The following is a 20,289-nucleotide window of genomic DNA, read 5'->3' as shown; positions in this document are numbered from 1 at the left end:
GTGGTGTCCTAGGTTACTTACAAAACCTGAGGTCTAGCTTCAAATCGGATTCTTAGAGAAATAAGGGTGCAAAGGATGCCTATAAAAGCTATCCCCATTGAAGGCCAAGGCATCATCCCATCTTGTGGGCTCAAGACTCAACCACTTAATGGTTGGGGTGGGCATGGACTTTGTCATAATAAGACATGGCCCAGCATGGTTTTTGGCCAAAAGTTTTTATACAATGGGGTCCTCATGCTTACAAAATGAGGGGGCAACTTGAACCGTTTGGTTCGTTTAGAATTGTTCGGTTCCACTGGTTCACCGGTCCGACCGTCGGTTCAATGCTTAAACAGTTTAATAGGGTAAACCGGTTGACGGTTAAACTGGTTGGACCGACTGATCCACGGTACTTCATGGGTAGTTTGACCATATCTTTTTCCTTTTGTGAATTAATTTAATGAAGAAGAATTTTTTGTTAAAAGGGTTAAAATAAGTTTGAAATCCAAAAAATGACCCATTTGAAACATTTTTATCATTTTTTAAACCCTTCAAAACATCATTTCTATCACTTTTTGCTCATTTTCCTTATGTTTTTGTCACCTCCTTTTCCAATGATGCTCAAATCCTAGCACAAAGATTTATGGATTGAAGATGAAAGTCTTAACCATGTAAAAAATCAGAGAGCAAAGTTCTGTCATATGTTGTTCTTCTTTAATATTCATCACATCTTTCATTTTTCTCTTTGTTCTTCATTAGGGTTTGTTGCAGTTTCATGTGAACTTTGATAATGTTGAAAATGAGGTTGAATAAAAAGTTATCACGAATTAAATCTTTAGATTTTAGTTAGTGTTGTATTTTTTTTTAAATATGTTGATTTTTAGCAAGTTCTTTAACGAAAACCTTGAATCACACTCAGCTAGTTGAAGAATCGGGACTTCAATCTTAATATCTTATGATTTTAATTCATAAATGAAACTTAACTATATTTTATGTTCAAATGAACATTCTAACTAAAAACACAACTTTAATATAGTTTTTTTTATAGATGAAACAAAGCTTAATTGAGCTGGTAATTAAGTTCTTTTTAAATGAATCTTAATTATAATACAATTTAGGTAATCATTATGATTAAAAATTTAATCTTAATTAAGTTCTTTATAAATGAACTTACCCATTGTATATCATAAAAACTTTTTCTTAATTTACATTAAGTTTATGAACCTACAATATCTTGAATGAGAAAAAAAAAGGCATTTTGTCATCTATTTCTTTCAAAAATTTTAATTTTTTTAATAATTACAATAATGATGAAAATATGATGATTTATGAAAGAAAGAACCATCAAGAAGAGAGAAGTGTAAAGTTTAGGTGTTGAGAGATTAAGTTAAAGATAAAGTTATATTAGGTTTTTTGGAAGAGTGAGATACGAGTAGAACAATTAAAATGGATAAAAAGAAATGAGAGGGAAAAAATTCTCTTGAAGGAAAATAAAATAAAAGGGTAAACTTGTTCAAATATAATCAAAATTAATGAAATCTAATAAGAAGGAGTATATGAATTATGGAGAGAGAAAGAGAAAACATATATAAATTTGTATTAAGAATTTAAGAGTGAAAGAGAAGGTGGGGACAATGGAGACGGGAAGATGAACAAACCAAGAATTTGTAACCAATTTTACTTCTCCATAAATTGAGAATGACGTATTCCCATTTGGTGTGTGTTCATATATGGATTTATCTAAAAAAATGTTTTTATTAAAGATAAGCTAGTGCTTCCACTTAACATATATTTTGAAAATTAAAATATAAAGTTTAAATCACATTTAAGCCCAAATCACATTAATGATCAAGTAATGTCAAGGTCTAAATTACAATAAGGTCCAAATTTTAATTTGACTACATAAGTTTTTCTTCAAAAGAAATTGATACGTGTATATATATATATAAGTATGATTGGTCAAACCATATTAAAAACCTTACATATCATGTTTATCTTTATGTTATTACACTAACAAGGGCAATCCTAGTTAGCTTCCACTAACATAATAAATTAATGAAGGCTCTCTTTGAATCACGCAAACCTGGTATTTTCTATTCTTGTATGATTGGTATTTATTTCTCAAGAAACTGATAGCGTGTTCTTGGTCTTTTTTTTTCTTTTTTTTTTGTGCTCCAAATTAATCTAAAAGAATGTTTCGAACTAGCAATTCCCTAACTTTAGACCCTTGTTGGTGAATGCAACGTAACTGATATTCTCTTGTATTTCAGCACGTATGAAATGAAAAACCTTTCATATTTCATATCTTCTTATAAAAACACAAATTTATCTCATCAAGGGAAATGGTTGAGAATTTAAGTTGGTACTTTTTCTCATTTCTATACTTTCTTGGTTATGTTTGATTTTTGAAAAATTCAAGGAAAAATATAATGAAAAGAAAAAAGAAAATAGAAAAGAAAAGTGGAAGAGAAAAGTGAAACCAAATAAAAAATAAATTTAAAATTAATAAGATATTTTTATATGCTTTTTGAAATTTATTTTACTCATTTCCCTTCATCATATAAATATTAAATAATTTAAAAATACATAAATTTGTAATTAATTTTTATTTTATATAGATGTATTTTCAATTTTTTTTTTTACAATAAAACCATAATTGCCTACTTGCCTTCAGAACCATTGTATCTTCTTCTACAACAATAGTTGCCAATTGCCAACTGGCCATCAAAACCATTATAACACATGTTTGTAGGATGAGTCATTATCAACTGTGTCGTCCTGCTAAGAAAACAAAAGAGACTAAAAAACAAAACAAAAAAGCTTATATATTCCCATTTGGTGTGTGTTCATATATGGATTTTATATCCTTTTGGGTGTACGTTATGCATACCTTTTTTTGGAGTCAAATATAGCCACATAGCCTTAAGATATTTATTTTTAATTATTAATTAATTAATTAATTATTCTGGAAAATAAGTGACGGTGCCTTTCATGTCATCCATTATTGTGATCACAATTTTTCTTGCATCTTCAACAAATATTTTTTTAATCAAAATATTTGTAAACATGTTAGTAATGAATTACTTAAAAATAAATAAATATTGTAATAATTATTTAAAAATTATAATTATTTTATGTGTTTAGAGTATTTAAAAAAATAATTTTCTTATATTTGATTTTTAAATAAAATAAATAAATTATCCTAGATTTTTTTTTATTTTAATTGTTTTTTCAAAGTAAATGGACTAGGAATGAATCATTGAACCCAATTATTGGTGTCGATCAATTCATCAATGATGAGTGCCAGCATGACCATGAAATAAATTCTTGGCACCGCTTGATACAGACAATCTTTGTTTTGCTAATCACTTTTGCTAGTTTTTGTCCATTCTTATTTTGTCTTTTTTTTTCCTAATTAAATTAAACTGTGAATAATAATAAAAACATTTTAAAAATTATTTATTAAATTAAGAATTATTTAGTAAATTATATACATATGTGTGGAATATAAAAATATATTATTATCATTTTTAAACAAATAGACACTTTATAAAACATAAATTGATTGCTGTGTTGTTTTCATTCTTGAAAATAAGACCACTCAAGCAGTGGAGCTTGAGGGGTCAACATGATAGGTGATAAAATTTTAGAATATGATATTTGTAATTATTTCTAATATTTTTAAAATGATAATTTCAATTTAGAAAAAAAAAAAGATAATTTTCATATTTAAATTGAAATTATTTATTTAAAAGATAATTTTCAATTAATATTATAAATTTAATTTTGAAAATAGTTTTAAAAGCATCATACCTTAATGTTATTTTTAAAATTACTGTAATTTTTTTTCTTTCAAAAAATCTCTATTTTACTTCAACAAAGATCTTATCGTGATCGTTGTAGACAACTCTCACGTGGTGATAATTCATGGGCATGGGCATGCAGGCTGCGGCGGCACTTGGTGATAATTTAAGAAAAAGTTTAATTAATTGTAAAGGTCGCCCATTCAGTCACTCTTTACGTAAAAGGCAATGATTGAGCCAAAATAATAAAATAAGGCATTTATCACCATGCTTAATACTTTTTTCTTCTTTATGGTATTAAATATGATCATAAGAAATAAATTATCAGTGCCGCCGACTGCAGATAATCTTCTCAATTTTCTTAAAGCTATGTTTAAAAAATTGTAGAAGGAAAGAGTAAGTGAAAAAAAAAATTAAATTAAAAAAATATTTTTATATGTACCTTTAAATTAATTTAATTTATTTTTTATAATGAAATCAAAACCCTTTCTTTTGGTAATTGTTTTTTTTTTCTTAGTATTTTTCAAGAATTAAATATAGCCTTAGGTTTTTTATTTATTAAGTTTTACTATTTTTTCTATTTTTTATTAACTAAATTGAGCTCTTAATTAATAATGAAAGCATTTTCTTAATAATGAGCTCTTAATTTTGCTCAACCATTTAGATTTCTTTGTATATTTTCAAGGTTTAAAATGATTTACCCAATTTCACAAATATTTGACGGCAAAAAATGGACGATTAAGAAAAAAAAAAAGAAAGGTCTATTAAAAGAATGGTCGGAGAATATTGTATTATTCTAAAATCTACCTTTCAGACATTTACTCAAAGTACACAATAAGTTTTAAATCTCAATACATATAAAATTGGTTGTAAATCAAATTAAATTAACCTTTTTTTTTTATCACATGCGTATAAGGGAAATCAAACTGTCGAAGAATGTCCTATTTCGATCTAACAACTTAACTTGTTAGAAGCGGATTTTAACTTACCTCTTTCAACTTTTTAGTAGGATAACCCTCTTAAGATGATCTACAAGCTCCCTTTGCCTCTGAATGATAATAAGGGCATGGACAAAGGTACTACGTGAAAGTCATCCCTCTAACACCAAGTTTGTCACAAAAGTAATTTTCTTTTTAGGTATCATTTTGTTTATTACAAAAAATGTTGGCTCGATATATATATATATATATATATATATATTATTTTTAAAAATAAAAAGTAATATGATCATTAAAAAGAAAATAGAAAAACTCTCATACAAAATATAAAATTTTATTCTATTTTTTAAAATTGTTATGTTTTAAAATTGCTATCAAAATTATTAAAAATTGACCTAGTAAAAGGTTGATATTATTTATATTTTTTAAATAAAACTTTAAAAATATTACTATTTTTTTAGATAAATTTTTATTATTAGTATAAAATTCATTACTATTTTTCATATAAAAAAAATCCCACAACATATTAGGTTTTCTTTTTGCTTAAAATCTTAAATTTAAAAAAAATTAATGATATTAAAGAAAGGCTTAATTATATCAATAATGTTAAAAAAATAGAATAAGGAAAAAAAAATGTCCTACCTCTCCATGTAACTAGGCTCCTTATAAGGGAAATAGTGCTTTTATATACACATTAAAAAATAATCATTAAATGAGAAAAAAAAATTTTCATCCAATTTAAAGTTGAAAAGTTGAAGGCGATATCTCGGGTGCTCAAAGCAATACACATATATCATTAAAATATAATACTTATATATTTAAAATTAATACCTCAATTGGAAAGTGTTCAAAATCTTAATTATTTTTAAATAAATGTATTAAATTTAAATTTTTTAAAATTGGGTTTTTATTTTCTGATTTGCGCAAGAACACACACTTTTCATCTTTTTCTATCAGATTCAAGATGACTTAAATATGTTGAGATATTAGGAATGCTTTCCTTATATCATTATTTCCTTATATCATTTAGTGTTGAGATATTAGGAATGTTTAGATATTAGGAAAGTTGAGATATTATGAATATTGAGATATTAGGAATATTGAGATACTAGGAATATTAAGATATTAGGAATATTGAGATATTAGGAAAATTGAGATATTAGGATATTAGTTGTTATTTCCTTATATCATTCTTTCCTTGTATCATTCTTTCCCATTCTTAGAATGGTGATTACCCTCTATATATACTCTGTACATGAACGAATGAAAGAATTAATGAAAAACTACAATTTATCAATTTGAAGATGGTATCAGAGCTTTTCTTTCTTCAGGATCATTTCCTGTAACTACCATGTCATCCACATATACGATGAGTGTCGTAATCTTACCATGTTGCTTTTTTAGGAACAAAGTGTGATCTGAATTACTTTGACGATAGCCAAAAGCTCTCATTGACTTTGCGAACCTTCCAAACCATGCTCTCGGGGATTGCTTCAACCCATACAATGACTTCTTCAATTTGCACACCTTCTGACATTGCTTTTTTGACACCATGCATCCTGGTGGAAGATCCATATATACTTCTTCAGATAACTCGCCATGCAAAAAGGCATTTTTCACATCAAATTGTTGTAATGGCCAATCTAGGTTTGCAGCTAAAGACAGTAATACTCGAATTGTGTTGATCTTAGCTACAGGTGCAAATGTCTCTGTGTAGTCAATTCCATAAGTTTGAGTGTACCCTTTTGCTACCAATCTTGCTTTAAATCGTTCAATACTACCATCTGCCTTGTACTTCACAGTATAGATCCAACGACACCCAACTGGCTTCTTTCCTGGTGGACATTCTACGAGTTCCCATGTTTCATTCTTCTGCAATGATTTCATCTCTTCATTCATGGCTGCTTTCCACCTTGGATCAGCTAAGGCTTCCTGCACACTGTTAGGAATAGCTACAGTAGATAATTGATTTACAAATGACTTATTTGATTCAGACAAACGATGGGTAGACACATAGTTGCTCATGGGATATTTGACTTTAGTAGACAATTCAGGTTCATATGTGAGTTTAGGAATACCTCTATTATGACGATGTGGTAACCGTTTCATGAATGGATCAGGCTCCAAATTAAGAACACCCTCAACAGACGACGATTGATTTGGTATTTCAATGAAGACATCTTCGGACCCAAATTGTTGACCACTCATATCCAACTCACCCACTTCCTGGTTCACTAGTTCAGATTGTCCAGATTCATCTTCCTCAGAAATATGATAATCATAATCGAGAGTCTGAATTTCCTTATGGTACTCCCCCTGAAGTTCAGACTCAGATGAAAAATACATTGAATCTTCATGAAACACCACATCCATTGTAATATACATTTGTCGAGTTGGAGGATGGTAACATCGATATCCCTTTTTGTGCAATGCATATCCAACAAACACACATTGCAATGCATGGGAAGTTAACTTGGTGCGTTGGTGCTTGTGTAGATGCACAAATGCCACGCAACCAAAAACACGAGGAGGTAGATTTGGGACGGTTGGGGCAACTACGGCATTAGTAAGAGCTTGGAGAGGTGTTTGAAAGTTAATTGAGCTAGAAGGTACCCGATTGATCAAGTATGCGGCAGATGTGATTGCTTCTCCCCAATAAGATATTGGTGTTTTTGCTGCTATCAAGGAAGCACGAACAACCTCTAACAAGTGTCGATTTTTTCGTTCAGCGACTCCATTTTGCTGGGGTGTATTGGAACAAGTAGTCTGATGAATGATGCCATGTCCTTCCAAATACTTTTGAAGATCAGAACTTTGATATTCTCCACCATTATCACTACGCAAAACCCGAACCTTTGCATTGTATTGAGTTTCAATCATTTTATGAAATTTTTGAAACAACAAGTTCACTTCATCTTTGGTCTTCATCAAGCATAACCATGTCATTCTGGTACAATCATCAATAAAAGTAACAAACCAACGTGAGCCACTCAAAGTTGGGACTTTGGATGGGCCCCAAACATCAGAATGTATAACCATAAAAGGAAACAGACTTTTATTCAAAATTAACGGAAACGAAGCACGATGACTTTTAGCCAATTCACAAATATCACAACGGAAACCAGAAATATCACTCTTTGCAAACAAACTAGGAAACAATTTTTTTAAATAACCAAAGGAAGCATGTCCCAGACGTCGATGCCACAACCAAATTTCAGACTTTTTCTTCTCCCCCTCAGATCCATCTGCCATCAAGGCTTGTTGTAACTTATTTGAATCCTTTGACTGCAAGTCCAAGTAATAGAGTTTTCCCCGTTTAATACCACAACCAATCGTCTGTCTTGTTTGGATGTCCTTAATCACACAAAATTCAGGCCAAAAAATGACAATACAAGATAAGGCTGTAGTGATTTGAGAAACTGACAAAAGATTGTAATCTAAAGATGGAACAACTAAAACAGAATCCAAATTCAAAGTATCAGTAAGAGTTAAGGATCCTTCCCCAATAACTGGGGTTGTGTTACCATTGGCTGTGGAAACAATTTTTTGTGAGGAAGGTCTAAGGGGTGAAACCTGTCTAGAATCAAAAGTCATATGATCTGTAGCACCAGAATCAATTATCCATGTACTATTAATAACAGGTGTAAAAGTATTTAAAAACTTACCACCATGATCAGTAGCGGCTACCAATGCAGAGGCTTTCTCAGCAACATTACCCTCTGTTTTTATTTCGGCAACAATTGCAGTCGAGGTTTTCTTGGAATCATTCTTCCGTTGATCACGATTATTATAATTAATAACAAAGTGTTGATAGCCTAAACATGATCTAAAGGTCCATGGTTCAAACCCTCGGTTCCTTATTGTTTTCCTGGTCATACCAAGAGTCGTTGCTTTGAAATTGTGGGATATCCAGACTGGTGGGACCAGTCTTATTGCAGTGAGTGCATTTGAAGGTTGACTTATCAATATTAGGGTTTGTCTTAGGATGGTTGATCGCTGTCGGACTACCATAGCGACAAAATATCCAGGATTTCAATTCCATGGCTCTGATACCATCTTCAAATTGATGAATGAAAAACTATCATTCATCAATTTGAAGAAAATATAGGTAACTTCTTCTTGCAAACAGATCTGCACCCAGGCACAAAAATGATGCTGCAGTTGCCACAAACTACAAATGAAGCTATGTTCTTGCCTCGTCAAGTTGCTGACTCCATACCCTTTTCATCTAAGAAGCTACCCGAAATTTTGAACCGGCTTTTAGTGAAGGAAAAATCTGCAGAAGCTGAGCTAATGAAGAAGGAGATAGAAGAGTGTGAGGAGGCTACCATGGATGGAGAATCTAGGTTCTGTGCAACATCATTAGAGTCCCTAATCGATTTCAGGACCTCAAAGCTCGGAAGAAATGTGAATGTGCTGACGAATGAGGTGAAAACGGGAAGCCAAGAGTATGAATTTGGAGTGGGAATGAAGAAGATTGCAGACAAATCAGTGGTGTGCCATAAGATGAACTACCCATATGCTGTTTTCTATTTCCATACCTTCTCTAAGACACGGACTTACATGATTCCATTGGTGGGTGCTGATGGAAGCAAATCTAAAGCCATGGCAGCTTGTCACAGTGATACATCAGCTTGGCACCCACAGCACGTGGCCTTCCAAGTGCTCAAAATTAAGCCAGGAACGGTCCCAGTCTGCCATTTCCTTCACAACAATGCCATGGTCTGGATTCCAAAGTAAGAATCAGCCTCAAGCCTCAAGCCCAGTTGCACTATCAGTTCCATCTTAAAGCTGTTTGTAGTATGAATGGTTAGAATAAATGCAAGTTCGAGGATTAACGTGTGTAGTGTGCAATTGATGCTATGTATTCATCAATGTTTCCAGGTTGATTAATGAAGGAGTATATATATATGTTGTGTGCAATAGTCTTCAGCAAAGCGATTAGCCAATATTTTTTTATATTAATTCCAATAATATGAAATATTGGAAATAACAATACATGTGTAATATGGGCTATAAATTTAAAAATACACAAATTTGTAATTAATTTTAATAATGTGTGATAAACCCATATTCTTTAATATTTTTTTCAGAATCAAACATAACTTAAATGATTATTACTACACCGAACACAAGTGAGTGGAAAAATCTTTCAAACAAAACTAAATACAGAGAACAGTTTGGAGATAAGGTTGCCAATTGCCAACTTGCCATCAAAGCCATTACATCTTCTTTTATTACAACAAAAATAAAAGAACGTGACATGTTTGTAGGATGAGTCATTATCAAGGGTTTCGTCTTGACAAGAAAACAAAAGAGACTAAAAAACAAAACAAAAAAGCTGATGATCATCTTTGTATTGCTACTATGCCACTATTTCAGTACCGAAAAGTACCACCCAAATAAAAATGATAACATGATAATGTCGTCTCTGAATCAAGCATTCATCATCAAGCTTGATCACTCAAATTATCTTCTATTGTGTACTCAGATGCTGAATATTGTAATCGTTAATGAACTCAAGGAGATGATCGATGGCTCACAACCTTCTCCTCCAATTTTTCTTGAGAATTCTGAAAGTACAAACCCAGATTTTCAGATCTGGCAACGACATAGACGTTTTGTCATGTGTTGGATTTATTCATCTCTCATTGAGAATGTAATGTCGCAAATCATCGATCTCACTTCCGCTTCTGAAATCTGGAGTGCTCTTGAAAAATTCTTTTTTTGCTGCATTAATTGTATTTAATATCTTATTTATTTTTTTATTTTTTAAATTTATTGTATTCAATTTTATTTTTTATATTTTTTCATATTTTTTTTCTTATTTAATTTTTTTTATTTGTATTTTGTCTCATTTTTTAAATCAATTTATTTTTTAATTAATTATTCTTGAAAATAAGTGATGGTGCCCTTCATGTTACCCATTATTGTGATTACAAGTTCTCTTGTGTCCTCAACCAATATTTTTTTAATCAAAATATTTGTAAAAATATTAGTAATGAATTACTTAAAAAATTAAATATTATAATAATTATTTAACTATATTTATATATATATTTTATATTTTTTCATTTTTTCCTTTTTTTTATTTACTTTTCCTCTGTATTTGAAATAGTGTATAAAAAATGAAGTATTCAATTTTTTTTTTTTACTATTTGAAGTTTTAAAATTTTAAAATCAATTTTAAATCTTTATTTGAAATAGTGTATAAAAAATGAAGTATTCAATTTTTTTTTTTTTACTATTTTAAGTTTTAAAATTTTAAAATCAATTTTAAATATTTAAAATATATAATGTATACGTTTTGTATAAAAAGTTTTAATTTTTATGTAAATTTTGATTATTTAAAAAAAAAACAAAAATAGGAAATATATTCTAGGACACTTATTATGTTAATTTTTAAATAAAAATATAAACATGGAATTATCGTCTATAGATTTTGTTAATTTTAATTTTTTTTTTCAAAGTAAATAGACTAGAAATGATTCCTTGAACCCTACTATTGGTGCCCATCATTCCATCAATGCCAGAGTGGCCATGAAATAAAGTCTTGGTGCCGTCGGACACAAACAATCGTGACACGTAATTTAATTTGTTAGGTTTTTGTCAATTTTCATGATCACTTTTGCCAGTTTTCATTTTGTCTTATTTTCTTAATTAAATTAAATTGTGAATAATAATTAAAATATTTTAAGAATTATTTATTAAATTTTATGTATATTTGATGATTGGGAAAAATAAGCATTAAAGAATTATTTGAAAAATATTTTTTTCAATTTTTTTATTGAATAAAATGTTATCAAAACCACTGCAAAAAATGCTTTTCATTTATATAAACTATTAATTAATTTTTTAATATGATAATATTAAATGAAAATGTCATACTCTAATATTCTAATCAAGATTTTATCTTTTTTGGTCAAGCTTCACTTCTTTTCCAATACTCTTGAGCTAATCAGACGCTTCAACCCTATAAGCTTAGGGGAGAGGACGACCCTCTACATCCTTTGTGTAACATACATTATTTTTATAAATATTTGAAGATAACATTTAATAAATTATATACATATAAAAATATATTATTTTCATTCTTAAACGAAAACATAAATTGACTGCTTTGTTGTTTTTATTCGTGAAAGTAAGAGCAGTCAAGCAGTGACTGTTGATGGGTCACATGATTGGCGATAAAATTGTTTATATCCACTTGTTAGGAAGAAAACATCCCTTCTCGTTGCCAATATAGTCCCACTAACCTCTATAAATAGCAAGAAGCTCGCTTCAGTTCTTTCCATCCAAGCATACCTTCTCATAACTTAGCTTTCTATTTAAGCTTCTCAGCTGTAATGGAGTTTCGTTCCCTTCCCTTTCTGGCTTTTCTTTCTGTGAGTCAAGATTAATTCTTCATTTTTTCACAAAAATGCTTTGGGAACAAGTCATAATTTTTCTGTTTAAAAAACAAAAACCTGTTTTTGAGAAAAGATCTTTAGGACACTCATGTGCTAGTTTAATTATCTTGTTGTAATGGAACTTACATGAATGATATGAAATATTGGAAATAACAATACATGTGTAATATGGACTATAAATTTAAAAATACACAAATTTGTAATTAATTTTAATAATGTGTGATAAACCCATATTCTTTAATATTTTTTTCAGAATCAAACATAACTTAAATGATTATTACTACACCTACACAAGTGAGTAAAAAAACTCTTGCAAACAAAAGTAAATACAGAGAAACAGTTTGGAGATAAGGTTGCCAATGGCCAACTTGCCATCAGAACCATTGTATCTTCTTTTATAGCAGACAGGTTGCCAATTGCCAACTTGCCATCAAAGCCATTGTATCTTCTTTTATTACAACAAAAATAAAAGAACGTGACATGTTTGTAGGATGAGTCATTATCAAGGGTTTCGTCCTGACAAAGTGTTGGGTTGGGTTATTTCCTTCTTGTGGAGGAAAGCCCAAAGCCCAAACATTTAAGGCTTCTTAGGCCTTAATGTATAAAAGGGAATAAGAAACCATTTTCTCTTCTTCTTCTTCATCTTTGCAGCCCTAGGAGGAGAGAAAAAGAAAAAGAGCCACTGAATTTTTGAAGTTAGAGAGAAGAAAAACGCCGATTTCTTTTTCTTCGCTTTACTGTCTAGATTTCATCAAACGGCCGATCCCGCTTCGTGTGTGGTCCGATCGACCTGAAATTTGAAGGAGAGTTTTTCAACTCATTGATCTCTAATCTGAACGGTGGAGATCGGATTTGGAGTTCCGGAAGGTTGTTGTTTCAGTCCTTGAACAGTGCATCTTTGTTGTTGAATTTCTTCTCACCCGGGCAGTTCTGATCTTCAGCTTTGATCGAGATTAATCCATGGTCTGATTGAGATGATTTTTGGTTATCATGTTCTTAACTCATTGATATTCATTTTGAACGGTGAAGATTGGATTTGGAGTTTGGAACAGTGGTGATTTGTGTCCGAGAACAGTGACTCTGTTTTGGTGAGATCTCTCCATTGTTTTATGCAAGTTGTTTTATATTTGCCAAGACTAATTGTCTTGAGGTATGGCTGATGTAAATCTCTAGTTTCATCTAGAGAGAATTGTGCAACCCATTGATTATACTAGTGGAGGGTTTAAGTGGCCTAAGGGTCCCGTGGTTTTTACTTCTCACATTTGGGAAGGTTTTCCACGCTAAAAATTGTTGGTGTTCATATTCTTGTTGTATTGGGTGAATTGTTGTTACTCTATTAAATTGATTCCTATTAGGTTCTCACAAGAGGGGATAAAATCTAGTTGTGCATTGTTTGCGTTTATCCCATCACAAAGAAACAAAACAAAAAGGCTGATGATCATCTTTGTATTGCTTCTATGGCACTATTTCAGTACCGAAAAGTACCACCCAAATAAAAATGATAACATGATCAAGGTGAAGATTTCCCTTCCTCTACACTTGCTCGTTCTCACCAAAATAGTACCAGTTTAAGCCCAAATACAACTCCGATAATGTCGTCTCTGAATCAAGCATTCATCATCAGGCTTGATCACTCAAATTATCTTCTATTGTGTACTTAGATGCTGAATATTGTAATCGTTAATGGACTCAAGGAGATGATCGATGGCTCACAGCCTTCTCCTCCAATTTTTCTTGAGAATTCTGAAAGTACAAACCCAGATTTTTAGATTTGACAACGACATAGTCGTTTTGTCATGTGTTGGATTTATTCATCATGAGCCTTCTCCTCCAATTTTTCTTGAGAATTCTGAAAGTACAAACCCAGATTTTTAGATCTGGCAACGACATAGTCGTTTTGTCATGTGTTGGATTTATTCATCTCTCATTGAGAATGTACTGTCGCAAATCATCGATCTCACTTCCGCTTCTGAAATCTGGAGTGCTCTTGAAAAATTCTTCTTTTGCTGCATTAATTGTATTTAATATCTTATTGTAGACCCCCTTTGGTGGTGAGGACCCGGGGGTTTGTTTTTTTGAATTTTCATCATATTATTAGAAGGGGTAGGGGACCCCCAGTAGGGAGATGGGATGTGTAGCAGGTCAAGATGACAGGGGCCATGCTGGTGATTGGAGGGCCATGCTGCTGAGGTGAGGAATAGTGGAGCTGGTAATGGCTTCCGGGGAAAGATAGAAACAGGGGAGAAAAAAGAAAAAAAAAGAAGGGAGTAAGCAGGAGACAAGGGGAGCCGGGAAACGAAAGAGGCACTTGTTTGAAAGGAGGATCAAAAGGTAAGTGCAAGCCCTACGACTCTGTTTTCTTGATTACCTTACCTTGCTCCTCACTAGTTCTTTTTTTGCATTGTTTGGACTGAGTGTAGGCTCAAGGCTATACTCTTGATTTACTTGCTTATCTTTGAGAGGATTGTAGGCTGCTTGTTGTTGTTTCATATCTGCAATTTTTTTTGTTGTTTTTTGTTTTTGCTAAAAGATGATTTCACTCTGTTTTGCCTTTACTGCTAAGTGCTCGAAGATTATGTTTTGTTCCTATCCGATCTGGTCTCCCCCACTCGATTAGCCTGCTCACTGATAATCCATGCAGTAGAGCTTCGACTGATGTCCTGAGCTCTTTTGCTTTGTCATGCTCTCTTTCTGGAGACGTTTCTTCGCTATGGTTTTCCTCTGTTTTCTGTTTTTTTTTATTTATTTATTATTCAAATGCATGAGCCACAAGGAAGGAGGTCATGAGCACTGTTGAGCTTGGGTAGTTTGTCTTCTGGATCGATTGTCGAGTCTAAATATACTCTGGAGGTAAAACTGTGAAGAGAGAAGGTAGGTAGAGGCCTTGACACAGCTTAGTGGGATGCTTCCCATTGATGCCGAGGAGTCATTCAGTGCATTTTCATTGGATTCCTTCGTGCTAGTGCTTGTGGTTTTGCCCAATCATGAGAGCAATCTCAATATTATGCTTCTTAGGCCCGGGCATTGATCCATTAATGTGATGTATTGTTTTCTTCATGTGTAATTCATCCCATTATCTCCATGAACGTATCCATGCTGATATCCATTTTTCCATGACACCCAACAAGCCCATCCTCCAGGACCCACGCACAGGGATACCCTCATATCCTCTCACCCACGTATCCATCACCAAGACCGACCTCCATTTCTTCTTCATACCCATCTTGCTAACCTTCACACTCATCTTTCTCTCTCTAAACCCCCCCCCCCCCATACACCCATTTCATGTTAATGCCTTTAAACCCATTCTATGTTTGCCACCATGTCTCACTAGCTTTTCATACCCATCCTCCCAAACCTCCATGCCCATGGCTCACTTCTTCATACTCATTTCTCTTTAACACTACATGTCTCATAACCCCATGCAATATACCCATTCCTTTCCACCACCTTTCCTCTCTCTAAAGACCACACCCATTTCCCACATACATGGAGTCCGCATGTACCAGATAATGCCAAAGTGAGGTCGCATGGTGATAAGAAATGCTTGTTCCAGAAACTATTGCCGAAAAGGGAACCAAGGTAGCGGCCTTTGCATTTGCAAAAATGGAAAGTGGGCGTGTGGTGTGGGTATGGCCGACACATGCACAAAGAAAATGGGTTTGTATGGCATTATTAAAATATGGGATTTGTGGTGTTCTTTGGTGCACTAGCCGCACATGGAAATGGGTTTGTGGTGTTTGTGGTGCCTTTTTTCTTTATTTATTATTTGTTTATTCCTTAAAGACATGTTGTGGGTTAGTGGTTTGTGGTGCCCTTCTTTCTATTTGTTTATTCTTTATTTGTTTATTCCTTAAAAGGCATGCTGTGTACACGTTTGGCTATGCTAAGGCCATCTCTTCCTTTTTATTATTTTCTTAGTTCTCTCCAACTTTTGATGCCAAAGATTTCATTCTCAAAATTTTAATTATAAGATAATTCTCCAAAACTCTAGTTCTAATTTAATTTCTCAAAGCTCCAATTCGAATTTAATTTTTCAAAAACTTCCATTTTTTAAAAATTTAGTTTTCAAAACTTTGGCTTCTCAAATTTTTATCATTTTCAAATTTTATTTTTCCAAATTCTCTCTTTAAATAATTCTTTAAATTTTCAATCTCTAAATTCAATTTTCAAATTCCAAAATTCTAATTTTCACAATTATTTATCCAATCACTATTATTTTCGTTGTTATTATTATTTCATTTATTTATTTATTCACTTATTAATTTATTCAAAATTCCATCTCTAAATAAATTCCTCAAAATCCTGATTTCCAAACTCAATTTCCTAATTTCCGGAATTCTAATTTCCATATTTACTTATTCAATCATTATTCCTGTTATTATTATTATTATTTATTTATTTATTTAAAATTCTATCATTAGGTAATTCTACAAAATCTCGATTTCTAAATTCGATTTTTAATTTCCGGAATTCCAGTTTCCACGTTTATTTATTTAATCCTTATTATTCTCATTATTATTATTATTTCATTTGTTCATTTTAAAATTCAATCTTTAAAATAATCTTTCAAAATTCTAATTTCTAAATTTAAATTCCGATTTCCGAAATTTTAAATTCTCACATCAATTTATTCAAATCATCATTATTTTATTTATTTATTTAAAATTCTACCATCAAACAATTCCTCAAAATCCCGATTTCCAAACTCAATTTCCTAATTTCCGGAATTCTAATTTCCATATTTACTTATTCAATCATTATTCCTGTTATTATTATTATTTATTTATTTATTTATTTGAAATTCTATCATCAGGTAATTCTACAAAATCCCGATTTCTAAATTCGATTTTTAATTTCTGGAATTCCAGTTTCCACATTTATTTATTTAATACTTATTATTCTCATTATTATTATTATTTCATTTGTTTATTCTAAAATTCAATTTTAAACAATTCATCTGAATTTCCAACTTCCAATTTTAATTTCTAATTCCAAAAATTTCAATATTCACATTAATCTATTTAATTATTATTATTTTATTTGTTTATTCTAGAATTCCATTTTAAACAATTCTTTAAATTTCCAATTTCCGAACTTAATTTCCAATTTCCAAAATTTTAATTTCTTTATAATTCAATTCCCAAAATTCCAACTCTTAAATTTAATTCCCAAGACCCCCGATTTTCAAACAAATTCCAAGAATCCAGTTTTCACTCAAATAATTTTAATTCCATTTCGGCTCTTAAATAATCTTCTGATTTTCTTGATTTTACATAAGCAATGATGAATTCTTCATGATTCCGAAACGTGGAATTTGTGAGACTAGTCCATGAACGATAAATTGGGCTTTGGTGGGGGCTCTATGTTTGATCCCTTCGATTTGTCAACTGTTGCACTTAATGTATTTTGTTTGATCTTCATTTGCACTTCGATATGCATGAGCTGTATTCCGTATTCATTAATTGTGTGCTAACCCTGTTTCGTGATGGCGCATTTGTGGCTCGTGGCCGAGGTACGTATCCACTCCCATTCTAGTCAACCTCTATTGCGTGTTTTGATTTTCATATTGTGCATGATTTAGGCGAATATCCATTGATTTTCTCGTTGATTGCCACGTCAGTTTCATTGTATTAGTAGAGATCCGACTTTAGGGGCTTAGAAGGGTGCTACGGTCTCTACCGTACCTTCCCGATAAGTAACCTGACCCCCGAACCTGATCCGGTTTTTCACAGACCGTCTTTTCCAAAACAAGGAGTCACACTCAGGGTTTTTCTTTCTTATTTTGTTTACCCTTTTAAAAATAAAACAAAAATAAGTGGCGACTCCAAGTCATTTTTCCTAATCAATAAAATCAATTTTTTCAAATAAAAATCGAGCCCGCCATCGAGTGGGAAACGCATTGAGCCAAAATGCGGGGTCCACAAAATGGCGACTCCACTGGGGATTTTTAGAGGGTCAAGCTTGAACCTAAAGTGAAGCAAACATGGCATTTGATTAGTCGATCAGTGGATGCCCGTCTCTTGATTGCACATTGAGAGTTTCTTTGTGCATGCTTAGATGTTATATCTATTTGGGATTTTGACATGTTGACTACGTTGACTGATTTGTCTTGATTGAAATTTCCAATACCATGATTTTATGTGCTTCATTGATATATTCGTTTGAGACAGACATGTTGGTTTGTTGTTGATTGATCGTCTTGTATTGCTTAGCACATTGACTCTGATTTTGCCATGATTGTTCTGGTCAACTCACATGCATACACTCACCACTGTATATCATTTTGGTTGGACATGCTGATTCATTTACCTGTATATTATCTTGATCGTCAGTGAGCATGATGTTTGTATCATTATTCGTCTTGATTGTCGTATTCTCACTTATCTTGTGTGTACATAAGTGATGTATCCTGCTCTGCCTGACTGTATGATGCATGACTGCCCTCCCTCTGCATGATTGCATGTCGTCTGTCTATGTAGGTCTCACTTCTATCCCCCTACCTCTAACTCTCTTGGTTTCGGTCATTCCTTTCATCTCGGTTCTCACTATTGCAAGTGTGAGACCTTCTGTGTGCTTGCTCTCTGACCGAGCCAGGGATTAGGAGTAGGGTCTAGCAACGGGCTATATCGATGCACGGGAGCATTCTGGAGGAGAGCGACACTTTGATGGTGATTGGAGTCCGATCATTGAAGACCTGTATAGCCCTGAGTTAGGTTTCATGGATAGTCGTGCGACCAGTGTGTTTCCTCTTCTGCTCTAGATTCTTAGGGTTTTCGGATGCACCCACACCATTCACTGTACACTTTAGTTGACCATTGAGCGTTGAGAGTTTGAGAGGTTTCACCATAGGAAACCCCCTGGGATGTCGAGGTAGTGCATGTGTGGAGGCGATGACCACCTTGCATGGAAGCGCCCCGTCTCTTCGGAGGCATGCAGAGGGTTGCGTATCACCGGAGGGTACGATCGCTTCTGCTAGGGATCTTTTAAAGTCCACCTATCTCCTTTTAGAGCCACCTTGACCTTGTAGTTTGAACCTTAGACATTTCAATTAGAATTTTCCTTTCCAAACACGTGGGTGCATCTATGGCCTTCAGAGCCGGTTTAGTAGTAACAGGTTTGGTTACCTTCGCAGTAGTCTCTTATATGTCTGCTCAGGATTGGATATCAGTTTGATTGCTTCCAGGCTACCTTTTGACACATTTGATAGACATTCTTTGTGAAGTTTCCTTACCCCGCACCTTATCTAGTATTTCCACTGTTGTAGGAGTATCGATACGTTCAGTCTGGGTTCGACTTCTTGGATCAGAGTTGGGGGTAGATTGATCAGGGTATCGGATCAGTTAGACCAGAGATCAGATCAGGGGGATATGGATTCACAGATAGTCACAGTCGATCAGTTCGCTGAGGCCATGGCTTCGATTCAGGAGGCTATAGCTAGCCTTGGTCGGAGGATAGATGGGCAGCAGGCCCAGCAGGTCCCGGCCCCGGATGGTGCCCAGTATGACCATACAGTGCCGCCACCCCCTCCACCCAGTCAGTCAGCACCACAGGCCATGCCGTTCACCCTACATAGTCAGACCGAGGTTGCTCCGCCTCCTGTCACCGTGCCTACCCCGACCTCAGAGGACCCACATGCTCGCATGGATAGGCTTGAGCAGGGGTTGAGGCAGTTGAGGACTTCCGACGGAGCCATTACTTGGGAGGATTTTGATGGAGTGCCAGTGGCCAGTTTACCGGCCAAGTTCAGGATGCCAGAGATGGAGCGATACACGGGATTGGGTGCCCCCGCATCCATTTGAGACTTTACAGTACGATCATGAGGGCTCATGGATTGGACGGGGCTCAGATGATCATGCTCTTCCCCATGTCTCTGGGTGGCGCTGCACAGCGTTGGTTTGCTTATTTGGATGTATCACGTCGTCGGACTTGGGATGATCTGGCCCAAGAGTTTTTGAGACAGTATGCATTTAATACTGTCGTTGACGTATCTAGGAGAGAGCTCGAGGCTCTTAGGCAGAGATCAGACGAGTCAGTTTCTTCATTCATTTCCCGCTGGCGTGGGAAGATTGCCGAGATAGTGGATAGACCGTCAGAGAGAGATCAGATTCAGATGGTTTTGAGGAGCCTACAGCCGAGGATTGCCAGGCATGTGGTCGG

At 33.4% G+C, this 20,289-nt stretch overlaps 1 protein-coding gene across 1 annotated transcript; it reads left to right on the top strand.

The window, feature by feature from the left end:
- Window positions 1-185: 185 nt before the first annotated feature.
- Window positions 186-9,572, top strand: LOC117910557 (BURP domain protein RD22-like). The gene is made up of 2 exons (XM_034824662.1): window positions 186-399; window positions 8,829-9,572. The coding sequence occupies exons 1-2, from the start codon at window positions 186-188 to the stop codon at window positions 9,458-9,460; spliced, it is 846 nt and encodes a 281-aa protein (XP_034680553.1). The 3' UTR covers window positions 9,461-9,572.
- The last annotated feature ends 10,717 nt before the right edge of the window (window positions 9,573-20,289 follow it).

The sequence above is a fragment of the Vitis riparia genome, unplaced genomic scaffold, assembly GCF_004353265.1.
Source record: "Vitis riparia cultivar Riparia Gloire de Montpellier isolate 1030 unplaced genomic scaffold, EGFV_Vit.rip_1.0 scaffold776_pilon_pilon, whole genome shotgun sequence".
Lineage (NCBI taxonomy): Eukaryota > Viridiplantae > Streptophyta > Magnoliopsida > Vitales > Vitaceae > Vitis > Vitis riparia.
Note: the sequence above shows the minus strand (reverse complement) of the source record. Positions and strands in the feature narration are given on the sequence as shown.